The sequence below is a fragment of the Anser anser genome (assembly GCF_964211835.1).
Source record: "Anser anser genome assembly, chromosome: 9".
Classification (NCBI taxonomy): Eukaryota; Metazoa; Chordata; class Aves; order Anseriformes; family Anatidae; genus Anser; species Anser anser.
The window spans coordinates 7,841,773-7,857,861 of record NC_139729.1 but is presented as its reverse complement, the minus strand read 5'-3'; the positions used below and the strand labels follow the sequence as shown (position 1 = coordinate 7,857,861).

General features: G+C 37.8%; 1 protein-coding gene across 1 annotated transcript in view; it reads right to left on the bottom strand.

The window, feature by feature from the left end:
- Window positions 1-16,089, bottom strand: part of LOC310903943 (uncharacterized protein) — a 166,827-nt gene that overhangs the window by 31,146 nt on the left and 119,592 nt on the right. Inside the window, exons 3-4 of the mRNA XM_083848045.1 lie at window positions 11,041-11,096; window positions 7,773-7,885 (exon numbers count right to left, since the gene is read on the bottom strand). Of these exons, the coding sequence (XP_083704171.1) occupies window positions 7,773-7,885; window positions 11,041-11,096 (169 nt within the window). The remainder of the gene's footprint in view (window positions 1-7,772; window positions 7,886-11,040; window positions 11,097-16,089) is intronic.

The window sequence follows — 16,089 nt, the reverse complement described above, 5'->3', positions numbered from 1 at the left end:
AAATTTTGAAAGTACCAGGGGTACAGAACAAGAAGTAAGAATTATTTTATGTGAATTTAAATGTCACTCTACACAATATAGCTCTATTTGATTTGAGATGTGTGTAACATCTTACTTTTGGTATTTAATAATGCATAGATGTAGTGGCAGCTGTAACACTTGCTATTTTTAAATGATTCATAAAAGTTATCGTAAAAGTAAACATTATCACTCACAAATCTTTAAGTATTTATATTTACTTTTCATATATAATATAGACACAGTAGTATTTATATTCTATTTTAATGTATGAATACATACTATAGCATATATATATACACATACTTTTCTTTTTTTGTTGTTGTTAAACACCCTTGAGTCTGCCAAGAATACAAACACATAATTGGAGAAATGGTGTTTTCCTGTACGAGCTTACAGTATAAGTGGACAAGAATTACAAAAAATAGAGAAACATCCTTGTTATCATCACTTTATGATCTGGAACTGAGGCACTAAGGGAGTAAAAAATGTTCCCCACAATGCCACAAGGAACCTCTGACAGAGCTAAGAATCAAAGCAGAGTTCCTAAACTGCAGCCTGGTGCTCTAACCACACAACCAAAAATGCCTGTAGAATATTAAAGTTTTAGTAGGAAACTATGCTGTAACTTGACATTAACAGTTGCTAATATAATAATTCAGTTTATTTTGCATGTCTGTCTTCTGAACTGTTGGACATTGCAAAACTGTTCATGGAGGGTGTGACTATGCCAAAAAACAATGCACAAGTGTGTTTGAGATACATCTTTTTAAATCATAGGTTTTCTTTCTTTCTTTTTTTTTTCCTGAATGTAACTTGGTGCTGATGTATTGTTGTTGATTTAGAGAGAGAGAGAGAAAGAAAACAAAATAGGTTCTGGACTGGTGTAAAAATAATTTGCTTGAAATTAATATCACAGGAAACAGGATCGCTTCATAGCAATCTCAAAGAACTTTGCCCCTGGAGAAAAAAATAAAATAAAAATAGGACTCTGGAAAGTGGATATATTCCACAGCTATCAGCTGTATCACAGTACCAGTTAGAACAAGAGTGGACACATTTGAGGCTAACTTACTGGCAAAATTAAATGCAACTGCTAAACACACTGCATAGCTAATCTTTGGGTACGTTACATTTGAAGTACAATGCTTAAACACTATTCCAAACGATGGCATGTCTTATGGACACTGTACAGATTAGCCCCTGCTAAAAGCATCACTGAAAAAGTGACAAGTTGCATTAAAAGAAGATAAGTAAATGGAATCATGCCCCCATCTTCCCTGTCTTAAACACAAACATGCAAAGCAAAGCAAAAACAATAGAACACTTACATTTTCTTCAGAAATTGCAATGTTAAAAAAAAAAAATAGGTTTAGCAGTGCTTTAGGCACACTGGAAGCAACAGTCGCTCCAAAGGACTTCCCCAGAGCAATATCCTCTTTAAGAGAACAACCTAATACACAACAGACAGGAGGGTACATGGGCCACTGAACTATGCAGAAGGCTGTCATTGCCTGCACAACGCTCTCTTACAATTGACCCTGGTCTATTTTCAATTCCCTGAAACAAATATTTTTAGGAAAAAATTATTCCCAGAAAGAGTGGTTAGGTATTGGAACAGGTTGCCCAGGGAAGTGGTGGAGTAACCATCCATGGAGGTGTTCAAGGAAAGCGTAGATGTGGTTCTTAGGGACACGGTTTAGTGGACAATATTGGTGGTAAGTGAATGGTTGGACTAGATGATCTTAGAGGTCTTTACCAACCTTAATGATTCTATTATTCTAATTTAATTTGAAATTAAACTGACATCAGAGTAAATGCCAGGGCTGCAGGCAGAAGCCACATACATCACGGTGCTACATGGTGCTGAACACAGAAGAGAAGAGCAGGGTCTGAACAGGTTTCTTGGGTCTAAGTGAGGTCACTCCCAGCCTCCACATGAAAGAATCAAGCAAACCTCTCCACTGAAAAGGCTACAGTCAGACAGAAACATCCCAGCCAGCGCATCTCAGAGAATGTCCCTTCCTAGCTTTCTCCCAACACATCAGTCAGCTTGCTTCTCTGGCTACTCCTAGCTTTGTCTGTATACATCTTGAATCACCCTGCACAGACTTCACAGCAGAGCACGATTTTCTTATTGTAAAATGGAAATAAATTAAAAACAAAAATAGAGGAAGCTTTAAATGGCTGTTTTGTTTTTCATTTAATTACTGTGCTGGTGAAAACATGTTACAGTCCCTTGTTAATGTGCAAGTATGAAAAAAAATAAAACCTACACAATAAAAGTGTAGGAGAAAGAGGAATAGAAACTAGATGCTGGAAAAACATGAGTAGGAGTATCATTTTTGGCACCCCACAATTATCCTCCATAGCCTCAAATCTCACTTGCCTCACCATGTCAGTGTACAATGATTGTCACCTATAAAAACCACAGTAGTCTTGTTTTTATACATATCTCATTCCTCCAGGTTGTAGCTCTTTTCAGCCAAAATAGCTTCTTTCACAGCATACCACAACAGAGATCAACTCCTCCCACATGCATCACTACCATTCCTGATTACGTTATGCTCAGTTTAATTTACAGACTTGCTGGAACAGGAGGCAGCAGGGTTTTTTTTTTTAAGTGTTTGTAGCATGTCTGTCCGACACTACACAAATAATGTAATCTTAAGGGACCGCATTTTCCCTGGCCTTTTATGCAGGGGCTGAAGTGGGTTCAACTTCTCTCTCTACTCCCCCATCGTCACGCAAGAATCACAGTCCTGTAAGTTGCCCCCAAATTGCTGCTTGTAGGGGGCATAAAGCAACATACTTTAACAAAAAAAAAAATACTGGTAACTTTTTTAAGCTTGTATATACCTTTAACAAGTATTTTAGTAGTTATTTTTAAGCATTTAATGCCTCACCAAAGTCTCCTCCTATGCCAATGAAGGGCCCTGCAGTGGGGATAGGTTTAATGTTGTCCCATGATTTTCATACTTAACTGAAATACCTGACAGCCCAGGATCTTTGTGAAACAGTCTTGGGCGATTTAAACAGAACTAATCACAGAACTGGACATGTTTCTGAAGGGCCAAAAGGTGGCATCTATAAATCATTGCATCATGTAACTCTTTGTAAGTGGCTGAAGAGCCACTAAGGCATTACACTAAGGAGGAAAGAAACAAATATGTTTTGTAAATCAGGCTCAGCAATTAATTAAAAAAGCAGAATTAAGAAAAGTTATATCTACACTTTGAAAACATCTATCTCAATCTTCTCTTTTTTTCAAACATTGTCTTAAAATAAATATAGACATTTTCCAATTCACAGATACAACATACCCACTTATGTCCAATGCATTCTTACGATTAACTAAAATTCTGAGAATACCAGCATGAAGTACTAGAGAACGCATACAGCATCTTTTAATCTGAGCCTGATGCAAGTCCTAACTGATAATGATCCTTAATTTTTATAAGCATTATTAAGACATTTAATAAAACTCTTGCAATTCCCTTCAACAGCAACCATAGCTTAATGGCAAAAAATATTAAACTTGTCATAGAATTTTTTGATAGATTTTCAAATTAACTATTTTTCCATGTAAACTTACTCCAATAGAAGAAACAATGTGATGTGATGCTGCTGTAACTCCAGCCTGCTCCAAGCCTCTCCAAAACTTTATCCTTCTCTTTCATAAAAGCAACGGCATGTGACACTTTTCTGCTTACCCTCCCCTTTTCCAGACCAACTCTAGTCCTAGTACAAAATTTTATGATAGCCTGCTTTTAATAATTTTCCAAGATGAAAGTTAACTGTTTATTCTTACTAATCTATTTTTTTTTGTCTCACACAGTCTTTTGATAAATTACTATACTTTGACTCTCTGACTTCTTCATTTTTTGTGCAGTCTCTTGTGATTAAACTTCTCAAAAGCCTTTTGAAATGTAAACAAGTCATACATTTGGACTGCTTTCCTTATCCACAGGTAGGGATTTATTTCAAATACATTAATAAGTAGTGCAACATGATTTCCTTTAGTAGAATCTGTGATTATTAATCATCACATTGAAGACTATCAGATCATCAATTCTCACATTTTAACTGTGTTGAACTTAATTTTACATAAAATTTAAGGAAACATCTCAATTCATAAACATGGTGGGTACTGAATATATAGTAGACATGCAGAAGAATGTATTTAATTTTTAATGTAACTGGATATGATTACTCACTAAAATATAGAATTAAAAAAAAAATCAAAACAATTTCTGCTTACTCTCACACATATGGAAACATGCGTATCTGCATGTCTATGTAGAAGTATATCACATTTTGTTCAGCCATGATTCCTCTTGCAATAAAAGAATTTATTAAAAGCAAATATATGCTCTTAGACTGACCGTGAATATTTAACCAATTTCATAAACTACCGTTTCTTCTTTGGTAGAAGGAAAAATAGCTACTTTTGGCAGTTGTTATAAATTCTTGTTAAATGGAGGCCCAGCGTCCTAAAACACAAAGATTTTTCTTCTTCCTCCTTTGATTACAGGGTAAACTATATTACATCCATGTTTGCATCTTCTCTCCCAGGCCATATCAAATGTTAGGACTAAAATACATCTCTGACAGAGATCTGGACCATCAGTCTTCTAGACTAAATTATTAGTCAACTATTTTTACTTTTGTGGAAGGACAGGCATTTTGCTATTTGACATCTGGCAGTCATTTAAAGTACTAGCAACTCCTTATTCATAGCAGTGCACATATCTGATTTGCTTTCAGCATTTTCTTGGTCTAAGGGCTACCCCATTACTTTTCTTGGCCACAAAAACAAAAAACAAAAACAAAAACAATAGAACTATCAGGGTGGGTCTAAATTCCAACTGCTAGATTTTCATTATACTTTGTACTAAACTAAATCCATAAGAACTATCTAATGTGTAAAATCTGTTGTTTATACAGATCTGCAGCTGGCTTTGTCCCAGTTGCTTGAGAGTGATATCTAAACATAAAATAATCTCTGTATAAACTGTGGGTTTGTAAAATATGTAAGTGCTCTATGTTTGCTGAGTCCAGATCGCTTGCTGAGACTGAAGGTTATGCCTGGGTGATAACCATCAGATGTCAGTTCAGAAGGGAATCCAAATTCTTCCAAAATTTTAAGTGTGCTCATATCACAAGGCCATAATATGGGGGACAGGTTGAGTAGAACTTTTAAGTATGCCATCAGCGTATGCAAAAACAAACCTGTCATAACAGGCACTTCCTTGAATTCTGCGGAAGCAAAGTCAAGTGAAGTAAACAACTTTTAAATACATAGCTAATTATGAGATTGCACCCTTTGACTCATTAGAACTGCAATCAGGAACAATGCATTTTTTCTGCTTACATAGAGCACTGATCCTCCTATAATGATTAACTGTTGTTGAAGGGTAATACAGGAGAAGGTTAACACACTTTTCCAAAAAAATGTAGGCAGTGAAATATACATAACTTTCACAGTAAGAGTCTTATCCTCAGTGTGAAAAGTAAGTAAAACAGTAGTCATCTCAGTTCTGGTACAAGCCAGATTCACCAATCATCTGTAAAACACCATTCTGCCATTGAAGTTACTTGGTTGTGGGTTTTTTTTGTTTGTTTGTTTAGTTGTTTTTTTATTATTATTTGTTTGTTTTTGTTGTTTTTTGTTTGTTTGTTTTTGTTGTTTGTTTTGTTTTGGTTGGTTGGTTTTGTTTCTGTTTGTTTTCTTTTTTGGTTAATCTTAATGGAAATGTATTAGTTACTTAAAGGTTATAAAAAGCATCTTTATACATGGGAAGAGACTGCCATAGGCAACTTAAACAAAATAGTGCCTGAAAAAAACAACACATATGATCTGTCTTTAATGTCTGCTTTATAGGAAAACCAACCAGAAAGGTCAGTAGGTCATTTTTGGCAAACTAGCAATTTAGGCTTTTCAATCTGATATAATCATAAATATTGCACTCCTCCTTCAGCTAAGTAGATTGCCACTTACTAGAGCACATTCTCTGCTGTTAGTGGAGGTTGGTGATCAGAAATATTACAGATAGCCTGGTAAAATGAAGTCTTCCTTTTGGATCCTTTCACATAATCCTCTGTAAGCTCCACAGAACCAGGACCTCTTCTGAATGAGGTGCAGCTGTATAAAATACAGGGACCCATCTCCTTAGAAACCCAGACATGAATTAAACTGTCAATGCAGCACTCTGCAGTGGAGTCACTCCCTGTGGAATGAGCTCCCATGTGAAACTTATCTTTCCTCAAAGTTACCATGGCTCTGTCACCTTCTCATCAAAGCCTTTTCCTCTGAAACCACCAGCTGGATTATGTCCACTACAACCAATAAAAATATTGGATGACATTGGCCCAAAAATTTAACATATATGTTCATATTTGCAGAAATTTTACCTACACTCTCAAATTCATTCATGTAATAAGTGCTAATTCTTGAAATTTATCACTCTTGGACTCTTCAAAGTTTCTTTCTTTTTAGCTAGTTGATTATTTGAAGGAACAGAGAGCACAGCAGTACTAAGTCCTTTGACTTAATTTGCATCAATCTTCTCTTCCAAAAGCTATTACTTCAAGCTTCTTGGTGTCCCTTCTGTACTTAAATTTATTTACTGCAAAATAGTCTTCTGTGTTATAAGACCACTTGGAATATACGTGGCTTATCCAAAACCACAGAACATGTTGGGCCAGTAGCATTAAGGTGCAGGTGCGAGATAGGGACATGCATTCTATGTGCTACGCTATTGGCAGCAGGCTACAGGTGTGCTCAACCACTGCTACTGTAACGTAGCTAATATGCTGTTAAACCACTCCAACTTCATTATTATTACAAGCTTTTAGTCACCACTTCTCTCGTGATTGCATGAGGTCTCTATTAAGTTCTGTGGTAAGGCAGTTCACTTGAATTTCTTTCTATAGCAATAATAAATATTATTGGTTGACTCTACTACTGAAACTAGACGCCTAGACTGCACCTTTTAACTCTCCACAAAACAATACCCACATTGTGCAACGGCGTCTTTCCACAAGCTTACCTACATCCATATTTGCAAGTTTTTTCGATAAGATACTGATCTCTCTTCAAGCTATGTTCTCCCTACGTGCTTGAGTGATTTATTTTTTGTGGAAGCAGGAACCTAAAGTGACCCAATTTTTGGTTTTGTTTCCCATTTGGGCTCAGAGTTCAGCTTATTTGGGTCACAATAACTATGTGTTTGTGTATTTGAAACTTCTTATAGTTTAACTTTTATTATTATTATTATTATTATTTTATTTTTTCCCCCCTAAAGGCTACTCAGGTTTGCATTTATAGGGTTTGAAATACTATGTCATTTTTCTAAGGATTTAAGTAGGGGAAAGAAGGGCTGAGGCAAACAGTAAATGTCTCAAAAGAAAAAAAAAGCGGGGGGGAATATTTTTTTTTTTTAACTAGTCTGCACAACCTTGGGGACAGGTGGGCTGTTTTGTTTTGCCAGGGAATAAGAAAGTCAAGATTACAGTAGAGTTCTCTCTTTTGGGATCCTGAATAATCCCAGGTGGCCACAGTTAATTCTGAGGTTTTACTTCTCCTCGGCCAGCAGTTGGCACCATTTCAAACAACAGAAATACACAACCATCAAATAAAAGTTGTAAAATTGATCATGATAATCAATGCATTGCAAATACAACTAGTTAGAAAAAGAGAAGTTCGGTAATTGGATCAGATGAAGCACAATATCCCAACATGGAAAACATACCTCTTGGGTAGATTTTCTTGTCAGCCATTTTCTTGTCAGCTTGCGTCTGCCTTCCGTCCTCCACAACATGTGAGCCCGATCCTGCTTGCTGCCCTCCATGATGCGGCCTGTCCCTGTTGAGAGAGGGCCAGGGCATCTGCAGCAGTTCTCTGGGCTGTCTTTTCAGAAGTGCTCAGCCCTCACAATGGAGTCCTGATTTTCCAGCGAGCCTGGCACCTATTCAGCCATCTAACTGCAGCATGCCGGATTTTCAGAAATGCTTGGCCATAAGCAGTTCCTGTTGAGATTAAGCATGCTTCTGTGTTTATCCACAGCTGCGGCCTCTTTTGCAGGTTTTTTAAGCATCTCCTTTGCCAGTGCATGTGTCAGCACAACAACCTATCACACTGTCAGGGACATTCATTTAGGATGTGAGGAGACGTGATCTGGGAGCAATTACAGTCCTGGCCAGCTGGTGGGCACCGTACTGCCTCACTGGGGTTCTGCTAGAAAATGCAGCACTGACCCAGCTGCAGAGCGGTCTTACAAGCTCTCTCACAGTGACTTGTCTTTGGGGATGGAGAGTCTCAGGACTCTCTGCCCATTGCTGTAAAGTGAGTGGGATGGATCTCAAGGGGGCAACACAAGGTTGAATTGCTGCGTGTAAGTCACAGGCCTAGCATTTCAGAGTCGGTGTGTGTCTGCAAACAGAAGGGGCAGGAGCAGTTAAACACTGACTGTCCCTACCCAGATGCACCTTTAGTCATTATAGGAAGACCCTGTGACATTTTGTGAATGAGTGACCTTGAGAAGAGTTTCACAACGAACTGCCAATGCTTATTCCCTCTTTGAAATGCCCCACGCAGGTACTTCTCTGGCTTGTACACCATGGACGGAGCACACAGGTCTCTCTCATGGCTTTGGAACGTTGCTCAGATAAAGCTAGTTTCTCCAGAAATGTGTTTGGATGGAAGCTGTATCTACCGACATGGAACAAAATATTCTTGTTTTTCAAACATTTTCCCTGTATTAGTTAGGAGTGAAATTGCCACCTACACAAGGAATTAAAGACAAATTCCCTGTACCTCACAGGAAGAGCAGGCATTAGCCACACACCTTAATTGTTTAGAGACAATGTTTTTCTTCCCAATTTGCCTGATATAATCTTCATATCAATGAGCGTCATTCCCTTCCAACTGCAATTAGCACTGATTTGATAATGCAGATATAAAAGTGTCCTGCTTTCATACCTTTTCTCAATGCCCTGTAGACTGGAAAGTGCTAGTCTAACACACAAACACCAGAGAGAAGACACAGGCCCACTGGCAAGTGGACTAAGAAGCAGGGGATACACAGCAAGATCTCTTGCAACGTGCCACTAAAATAACTGAGCCAGACTGGAGGACAACAAAGTCTGCTGAGGAGCAGAAGCACTAAACTAAAGGACAAACAGCAACGTACCAGTGGGACATCTGAAAACATCTAAAACAATTTTGACTTCTAAAAAGCCATTTCCTTACCTTCATTTTTACATTTTCAAAGGTTATTCTTTTGTAAAATGAGTAAAAGGATCCTTCTAAAAATGATTAATCTGACAGTGTTATTTTTAAGTTTCACAGCATTCCATGCTGTTATGACAAACAGTGCACAGTTCCAAAGAAAGGAATGTTTTATCAAAGTAAACCACACACAAAGAGTACAGAGCCCAGCAGGGAATAACTAATGGCCCAAACTACAGCATTATTATTTTTTAAGGTTTCAACCTGTGAAGCATTCAGGTTTATCAAGCTGTGATAACCAAATCTTTTCTATGCATACACTGTCCCACTGTCTGTCTCAATACCTGTTTCTTTGCTGAGCACACTGCATAGCAGCACAGCGGTATTGTTGTTTTAAGGGCTCCCCATTCAGCATCACCACAACTAGGGCTGCAGAAATGTCTTTACTTGTAGTGTGCATTTGCTGATGATTGCTCAAATGTGCCACTAATAAATGGTGTAGATTGAAGTGCAATTACAGAGGATCGTCCTTTGAGGCTGAGGTGCTCGAAAACAGACATCAGTTTGAAGGGAACTTTGAAGGACAGGTATCTTTCAGTGCAGATTAAAAAGAATAGCAAGCAGGAGCCTGAGAAACAGAGGATTATTCATGCAAGGAAATGCTAGAGGAGGTTCTGCTCTGTCTAGTGACCACGCAGGTCCCTAAGATATGAGCTTGTCCTGTTGAAATCAGCTCTAAAAATCCAATTTATCTTGGTGAAAACAGAATGGAGTTTTGCCATGTAAAGCCTTACAGACTGAGAACTAATCTCTGATTTTGTGCCTAAGCTTATTTTCAGATCACGTGAATCATAGGTCAATTGCAGAAACTTCACACTCAGTTTTGACACCACATTACTGGTCTCAGCTACATTTATGGCTGGAAAAGAAAGCAACGGTCAACTCTACTGAAGTGCAACCCAAAATGTGCAGCTGCTCTTCCTTCAAATATCTTCATTCTTTTTCTCACCACATCATTCACTTCTCATGTGTGGAGTTCTGAAGCTTTATCCAAAACTCCACTGAAATCAGTACAAACCTGCAGCTTAATAAAACTATAAAAGAACCCTTTTCTCCTCCCCGGCCGCATTTATGTGAGCTCACTAGAAAATCGCTCAAATGATTACTGTTTACAGAATCTGGAGCACTGTTGTTACTAATGGTCACTGGCATGGTGTTTCTGTGGTACAAAGAAAGAGTGCTGATGGCCAGCTTCTTGGGCTGACTGAGCAGGGTTACTTAACTCGTGAACTTACACAGACATTCAAATACAGTAATTACATGACTCAGTAGTCGGTCTTGTCTGTATCTGGTTAAATAACAATCATTAACTATATTGTAAGAGGAATCCAGGAAAATAAAATGCTCTATCAATCATTACTATTTTTGTCATAACATTTGCCCACTTTTACTAATCTGACTGGTGTCTTCTGCAGTAGCCTCTTAGCATCAAAAGGCTTTTACTACTATAACACATCAATTCTATTTCATCTGAGGGTCTATTTCTACAATCACTAGCAGCAATTCAGAAGAAAAAAATACAGCCATAGCACTAACAGAAGTGCTAAACGAAGAAAATTATTCCAATATTTTTATCTTTTCAATCATTATCTTTTCAGCACTAAAAAGAATAAAAGTAGTAAGAAGGTTTTGTAAATGCTAATCAGATAGAGAAAGAGGGTTTAAAGAAAACAGGGTTGTTTACAGTTTATGAAATCATAAAACATTATTTTATTGGAAATTACATTTACCTCTGCTTGTTTTCATACCCAGTTCCACACAGACAGGAAAGAAAGTTACAGATTTCCTTTGGGAGAAAGTAGAAAACAGAATCAAACTGCAGAACTAATAGATAATTTCCTCTTTACCTAATTTTTCCTCACTCCCCCTCTCCCAAAGCAACCTTGCTTTCTGTACTGAAAATCATTCCAAAAATGGTCAAAGAGATCACAGACTATTGCAGTATTACTTGCATAAAGGAGGAAATGTTCATTGCCTTGCTAACGTGCTGTTTCCAGAAATACAGGTGCCATTTCTATAACAGCATTAAAGCATCAATTAACAGAATTGTTTTCTTATTGTCCTGATGTTCAGGTACAAAGTTGTTTAACAAATAAAATGATTCCTTTTAAAGAAAGCTGCACTGATCCATGTGACGCAGAGCTGTGCCCTACAAGCACCTCATTCTGGACCAGCAGCAGTAGTGCACTACTAGAAAGTATTTCAGAAGCTTTTGTAGGTATTTTAGAGTTGTAAGAAATCTAAATGTGGAAAAAAAAAATCCTTGCTTGTGGTTTTAAGATACAGTGACATTTCAGACAAAATGAGTATATATATGGTAGGCTTATGACTCCAAGGAACTTAACCAATCTGGGGAGAACAGGTAGGCACAGGCAGCAAGATAACATAAGGTGCAGAGGTAGGATGGTCAGAAATACTACATTACTGCCAAGCTAAAGAGGCTCTGTGCACTTTCTACATTCAACATGCAAAGCCATGTAGTGACTATCAGCTAAAACTGCTCCACACATTAGCCTACAAATGTCTGTGGTTGCCCTTCCATAGTTTCATCATACTCTCTACTCTCCTGTACAGGGAACGAAATTAAATTTACCCCTGTACCAGCAGAAGAAAGTATGTTTATTTTCCTTTCTATGTCATAAGGCCTTGGAAAGGAAGGCTGGATATTCAGCATACTGGAAGCAATCCAAAAGCAGGACGTCTCCTGAGGCTAATACAATTATGGTTCCATTTCGGTTGGCTGTGGGAGCAGAAAGTATCATCTAACTGCAAGGACTGCTAGACAATGGTTATAGTCCTAAGCCTGTGTACTTTGGACTCGGATTTTGTTAGCAAGTGAATGTATATATGAGAAGTTACAGAAGAGGGATAGTTCTGACATTGATGGATCTGCAAGCATAGCAAGGGCTGAGACTTCAAATACACAGTCCTAGGCTTTGTCAAAGAGAACAGCTGCATGATGATATACCTCTGCACTTCCGTAGAGCAGCTTGCTGAATCAAGGCTATGAGGTAGTTTATTTCATGGATTATACATATATTTAATTAAAATTCAAGATAAATATTTGCAGCAATAAGGTTTTGAAGTACTGTAAAGTTACATTGTATTAAACATTTATTGCAATCATATGAAATATTCCTTAGGTTAAATATTTACTGTTATTTTCAAGATATTGGTATTGAACTTATTATAAACATGGCACAAATGCAAAGCCATCTTTCTCAGAGGCAATATACTTCTTTGAGTTGCTTTTAGACTTATTTCCTGATGGATATTTGCCATTAATGCACTATGACTTTTGCTTTTATGAAAAAGTGCTCCAGCCCAAGCTAAGAGAAAGTTATAATTTAAAAGATGGTTTCCACTGTGCTCAGCATTCTCACAGTAATAATAGTTTGTCCTTTTTCTGTATTAAAGCTACTGTATTAAATATTTATATTGATGTTTATTTTGTAAACAAAGAAACCAAATTAAGCTACAGACGAAGCCTATGATGTGTTTTAATATCAGCATTTGTTTCCTGTTGCGGCCTTTTATACAATTGATTCAAAGGAACATGATAAATAATAAATAATATTTTTTAAATTACATCAAAGTATTTGTGTTTGCTGGAGGAGATAACTTTTTAAAAATAAAAAATAGAAAATACAGAGAACATCCAGTCCCTATTCTATATGCAATAAAGGTAATAAAATCACCAGTAAATATTTGGCATTCCTGAAAACACCATGATTGTCACAAAGTCCTTTGAAATTTGACCTAAAAACTCAGCACATTAGGACTAGAGAAAGCAAAAGGTTTTTGTGTGACATTTTGTGCAAGAATTTCTTCCTGATCAATAGTTGAACAGTCCAACAAACTTGAACGTGCTATTTGGAAGACAACAGCACACATGTATTTAGTTCATTATATTTCCCATGTTTTCCTCAGACTTCTAGAAAGTTTATTTCCTACATAACACTTCTGCTGCTCATGACTGGACAAAATAGTGTGTTTTGGGCAGGAAGGATCTAGGCTGTGTGCTATAGGTGAGATGGTAAGGAAGGGTATTCACCTCTCTAGACCTTATAACCTTGGGATTTGTATATACCTGCTTTTTAGGCATTATTCACCCCTCTGGCATCAGTGGTCACACAGTCATAGCTACACAAGGCCTTATAAAATGTCTGGCCCTTAATCCATGCTTTAAACCAAAAACACCTAGAAGATGTCCTGCTGCCAGTTGTCCAAATCAACCCTTTAGTGCCATTTGAAAGGTTGGACTTTTTTTTTCTTGATTGTCAGGGGGTTGTCACTAAAAGGGCAAAGGAAAAAAGAATCAACTCAAAAAAAAAGAGAGTTAGAAGGACAAACTGAGGAACTGGAGCATTTATTATTCTTCAGATAAGGTCAGTAAAGACTATCAAGGCACCAGCTGTTATCACAGAAAAGGTGCTTGGGTTTTCCTGTCTAGTTAAAGCTGTCAGTGGTCATGACATAATGCACATTCCTCAAGCTCAGTTATCAACACAACTGAGATACTTGTATATTTTTATGTCCCTGCTTTAGCCTGATAGTGGTCTTTTGCTGTACATTCTTTAGATTTTACACACATACATTGGAAGTGTTGAATGTTAGTTTGGTGGTTTTGGGACTGTTTTCCTTCCCTTTTCAATCTGATAGTGAGGTGCTGTAGCGGCTGCAGTCACATGTTGCTGCAAAGTTGGCTTTAAAGTGGAAAATTAAAGATGCATCAAACATAGGTTGAATTCACTGACTCCAAAATTAGCATATGCTATTTTTCAAGGCCTCAGCTAAGGACAGTCCTTGTGGACCTTGACCCATATATCTACAGAACTGTTAGCGGATGCGCTCCAACAACAACAACAACAACAAAAAGAGCAAAAGGAGTAAAAGGAGAATTCCAATGAGTGTTCTAGTCATGGAATGACTTCAGATCACCTAAAAAAAAAAGACTGCATTACTCATAAGCAGTTATTTGATGCTGTATATGCAAATTTAACTACCTATGTGGTTTCTAATGAAATCATAATTAATTCTCTCCAATTGTAAAATATTGTTGCAATTCCCAAACACATGTTGATTGCAGTTGGTTCATCTCACTCAGCATTATCTTTCATACTATTTTGCTGACTTCCACTGAATGAAATGAAGGCCTAACTCCACTGCCAATATCGAAGTAAGTCATGAGGGTTTCATGCACTATCCAGTGAGGGAGCACCACAATCTTCTAACATAACAACAGTTGTGTTTTGCAGGGCTTTGTGTGCTTCTCACCCCAACTAATCACTGGGAAGATCCAAAATCCTGCAAAGTCCAATGGGCCCCTCAGTTCTGCTCCTGGAGGACTTTTGGATACGGAAATGCAACGTGCAAAATCCTGTGAGTGGGAGGACAACTCCATAGGGCCTTCCTGGAGGGCTTCCTGGAAGGCAGGGGATGTAGATGGTAAAAAGAAAGAGCAGCGTGAAGGTGCAGGCCTGGAGGCCACAGGTTAAAGAACATTTAATAGGAATGAAATGTCCTCCTTCTTTTAAAGACCAGTGCCATTCAAGAGCAGCAGCCAGCGAATTGCAAGTTGTATTGGGATAAATCATACCACTGTCACTGTCTGCACCCAAACTAAAAATCCGTGCTTATACTGGAATGGAAAGCAAGCTCAAGCACTGGATCACTGGTCAGCCCTACAGCTAGCATGCTGCCTGATGCTCCATGGCAGAGGACAAAGCTGCAGTCTTGTGCTGATGCTCAGTATCGGGACTGCTCCTAAGAGGAGACATGAACTGAACTGCACCCAGTGCGGTTACTTCTGTCTGTATAGGTGCTCAGGGCTGTGCTAGCTGGCTGGGTGCCAGCACCCACTGGCACTCATACTGCCTTCCAGGCTGATGCACCCTCACACAGGCTGTGGCACAGCACTCATGTAATTTTAGACCAACCAATTAAAAAAAAAAAAAAAAGGAAAACAATTATTAAGACTTCAGCATAAAGGTGCATCACAAAAGATGAAGAGGAGATGCTTGGACCAAATTCATCATAGTGTGAACCCATTTAACCTGTAGACTATGGAGAGGTCTCTGGCCGCAACAGAGAGAGAGCAAAAGAAGTCAAAAAGACATTGGTGCTTTTCCCTCTCGAGCATAACCAAAGCATAACTAAAGATGGTAGCTTCTGAGTTTGAATGCTTTTTGCTCTAAGCTATTTAGGAAAGCAAAAATACTTTCTTCCTCCCAACCTACAAAACAGTGTGGAGATATATTCTGAGTGTTTGCTCAAAGAAACAGGTATGCACTCTCTCCTTTGCAAGCACAGTGTTTCCAAAGTGTTGCCAGTAAGCTTTTGCTTTGTAATAAACAGATTCTCTATTCTGATCTTCAAGTACTCTTTTGTCTGTGTCCAAGTCTTCCAAACAAAGAAATGCTTTAAGACAAGTCTAGTGTTTCTCTGAAAAAAAAAAAAAGAAAAAAAAAAGGATATTTCTTAAAAAAAAAAAAGTATTCTGTGAAGAGACGGCTTGCTTCTTTTTATAAAAAGATGTTCTTAGGTTAAGCAAAGGATCTGTACAACAGGACTTAGTGAACACAACCTACTCCATAGAAAACATGCAAACAAAAATTTTTCCTCATTTAAATCAAACATACAAGAAGATAAATATATAAAATCACAGGTATTGTATAGTGCATCAGCAAGCTGCCTGATTTTTGTTTGTACAATATTTTACAAACCAGGCTAAAATGAAAACCATTAATTTCCATTGACTATTAAACATGACATTTTTA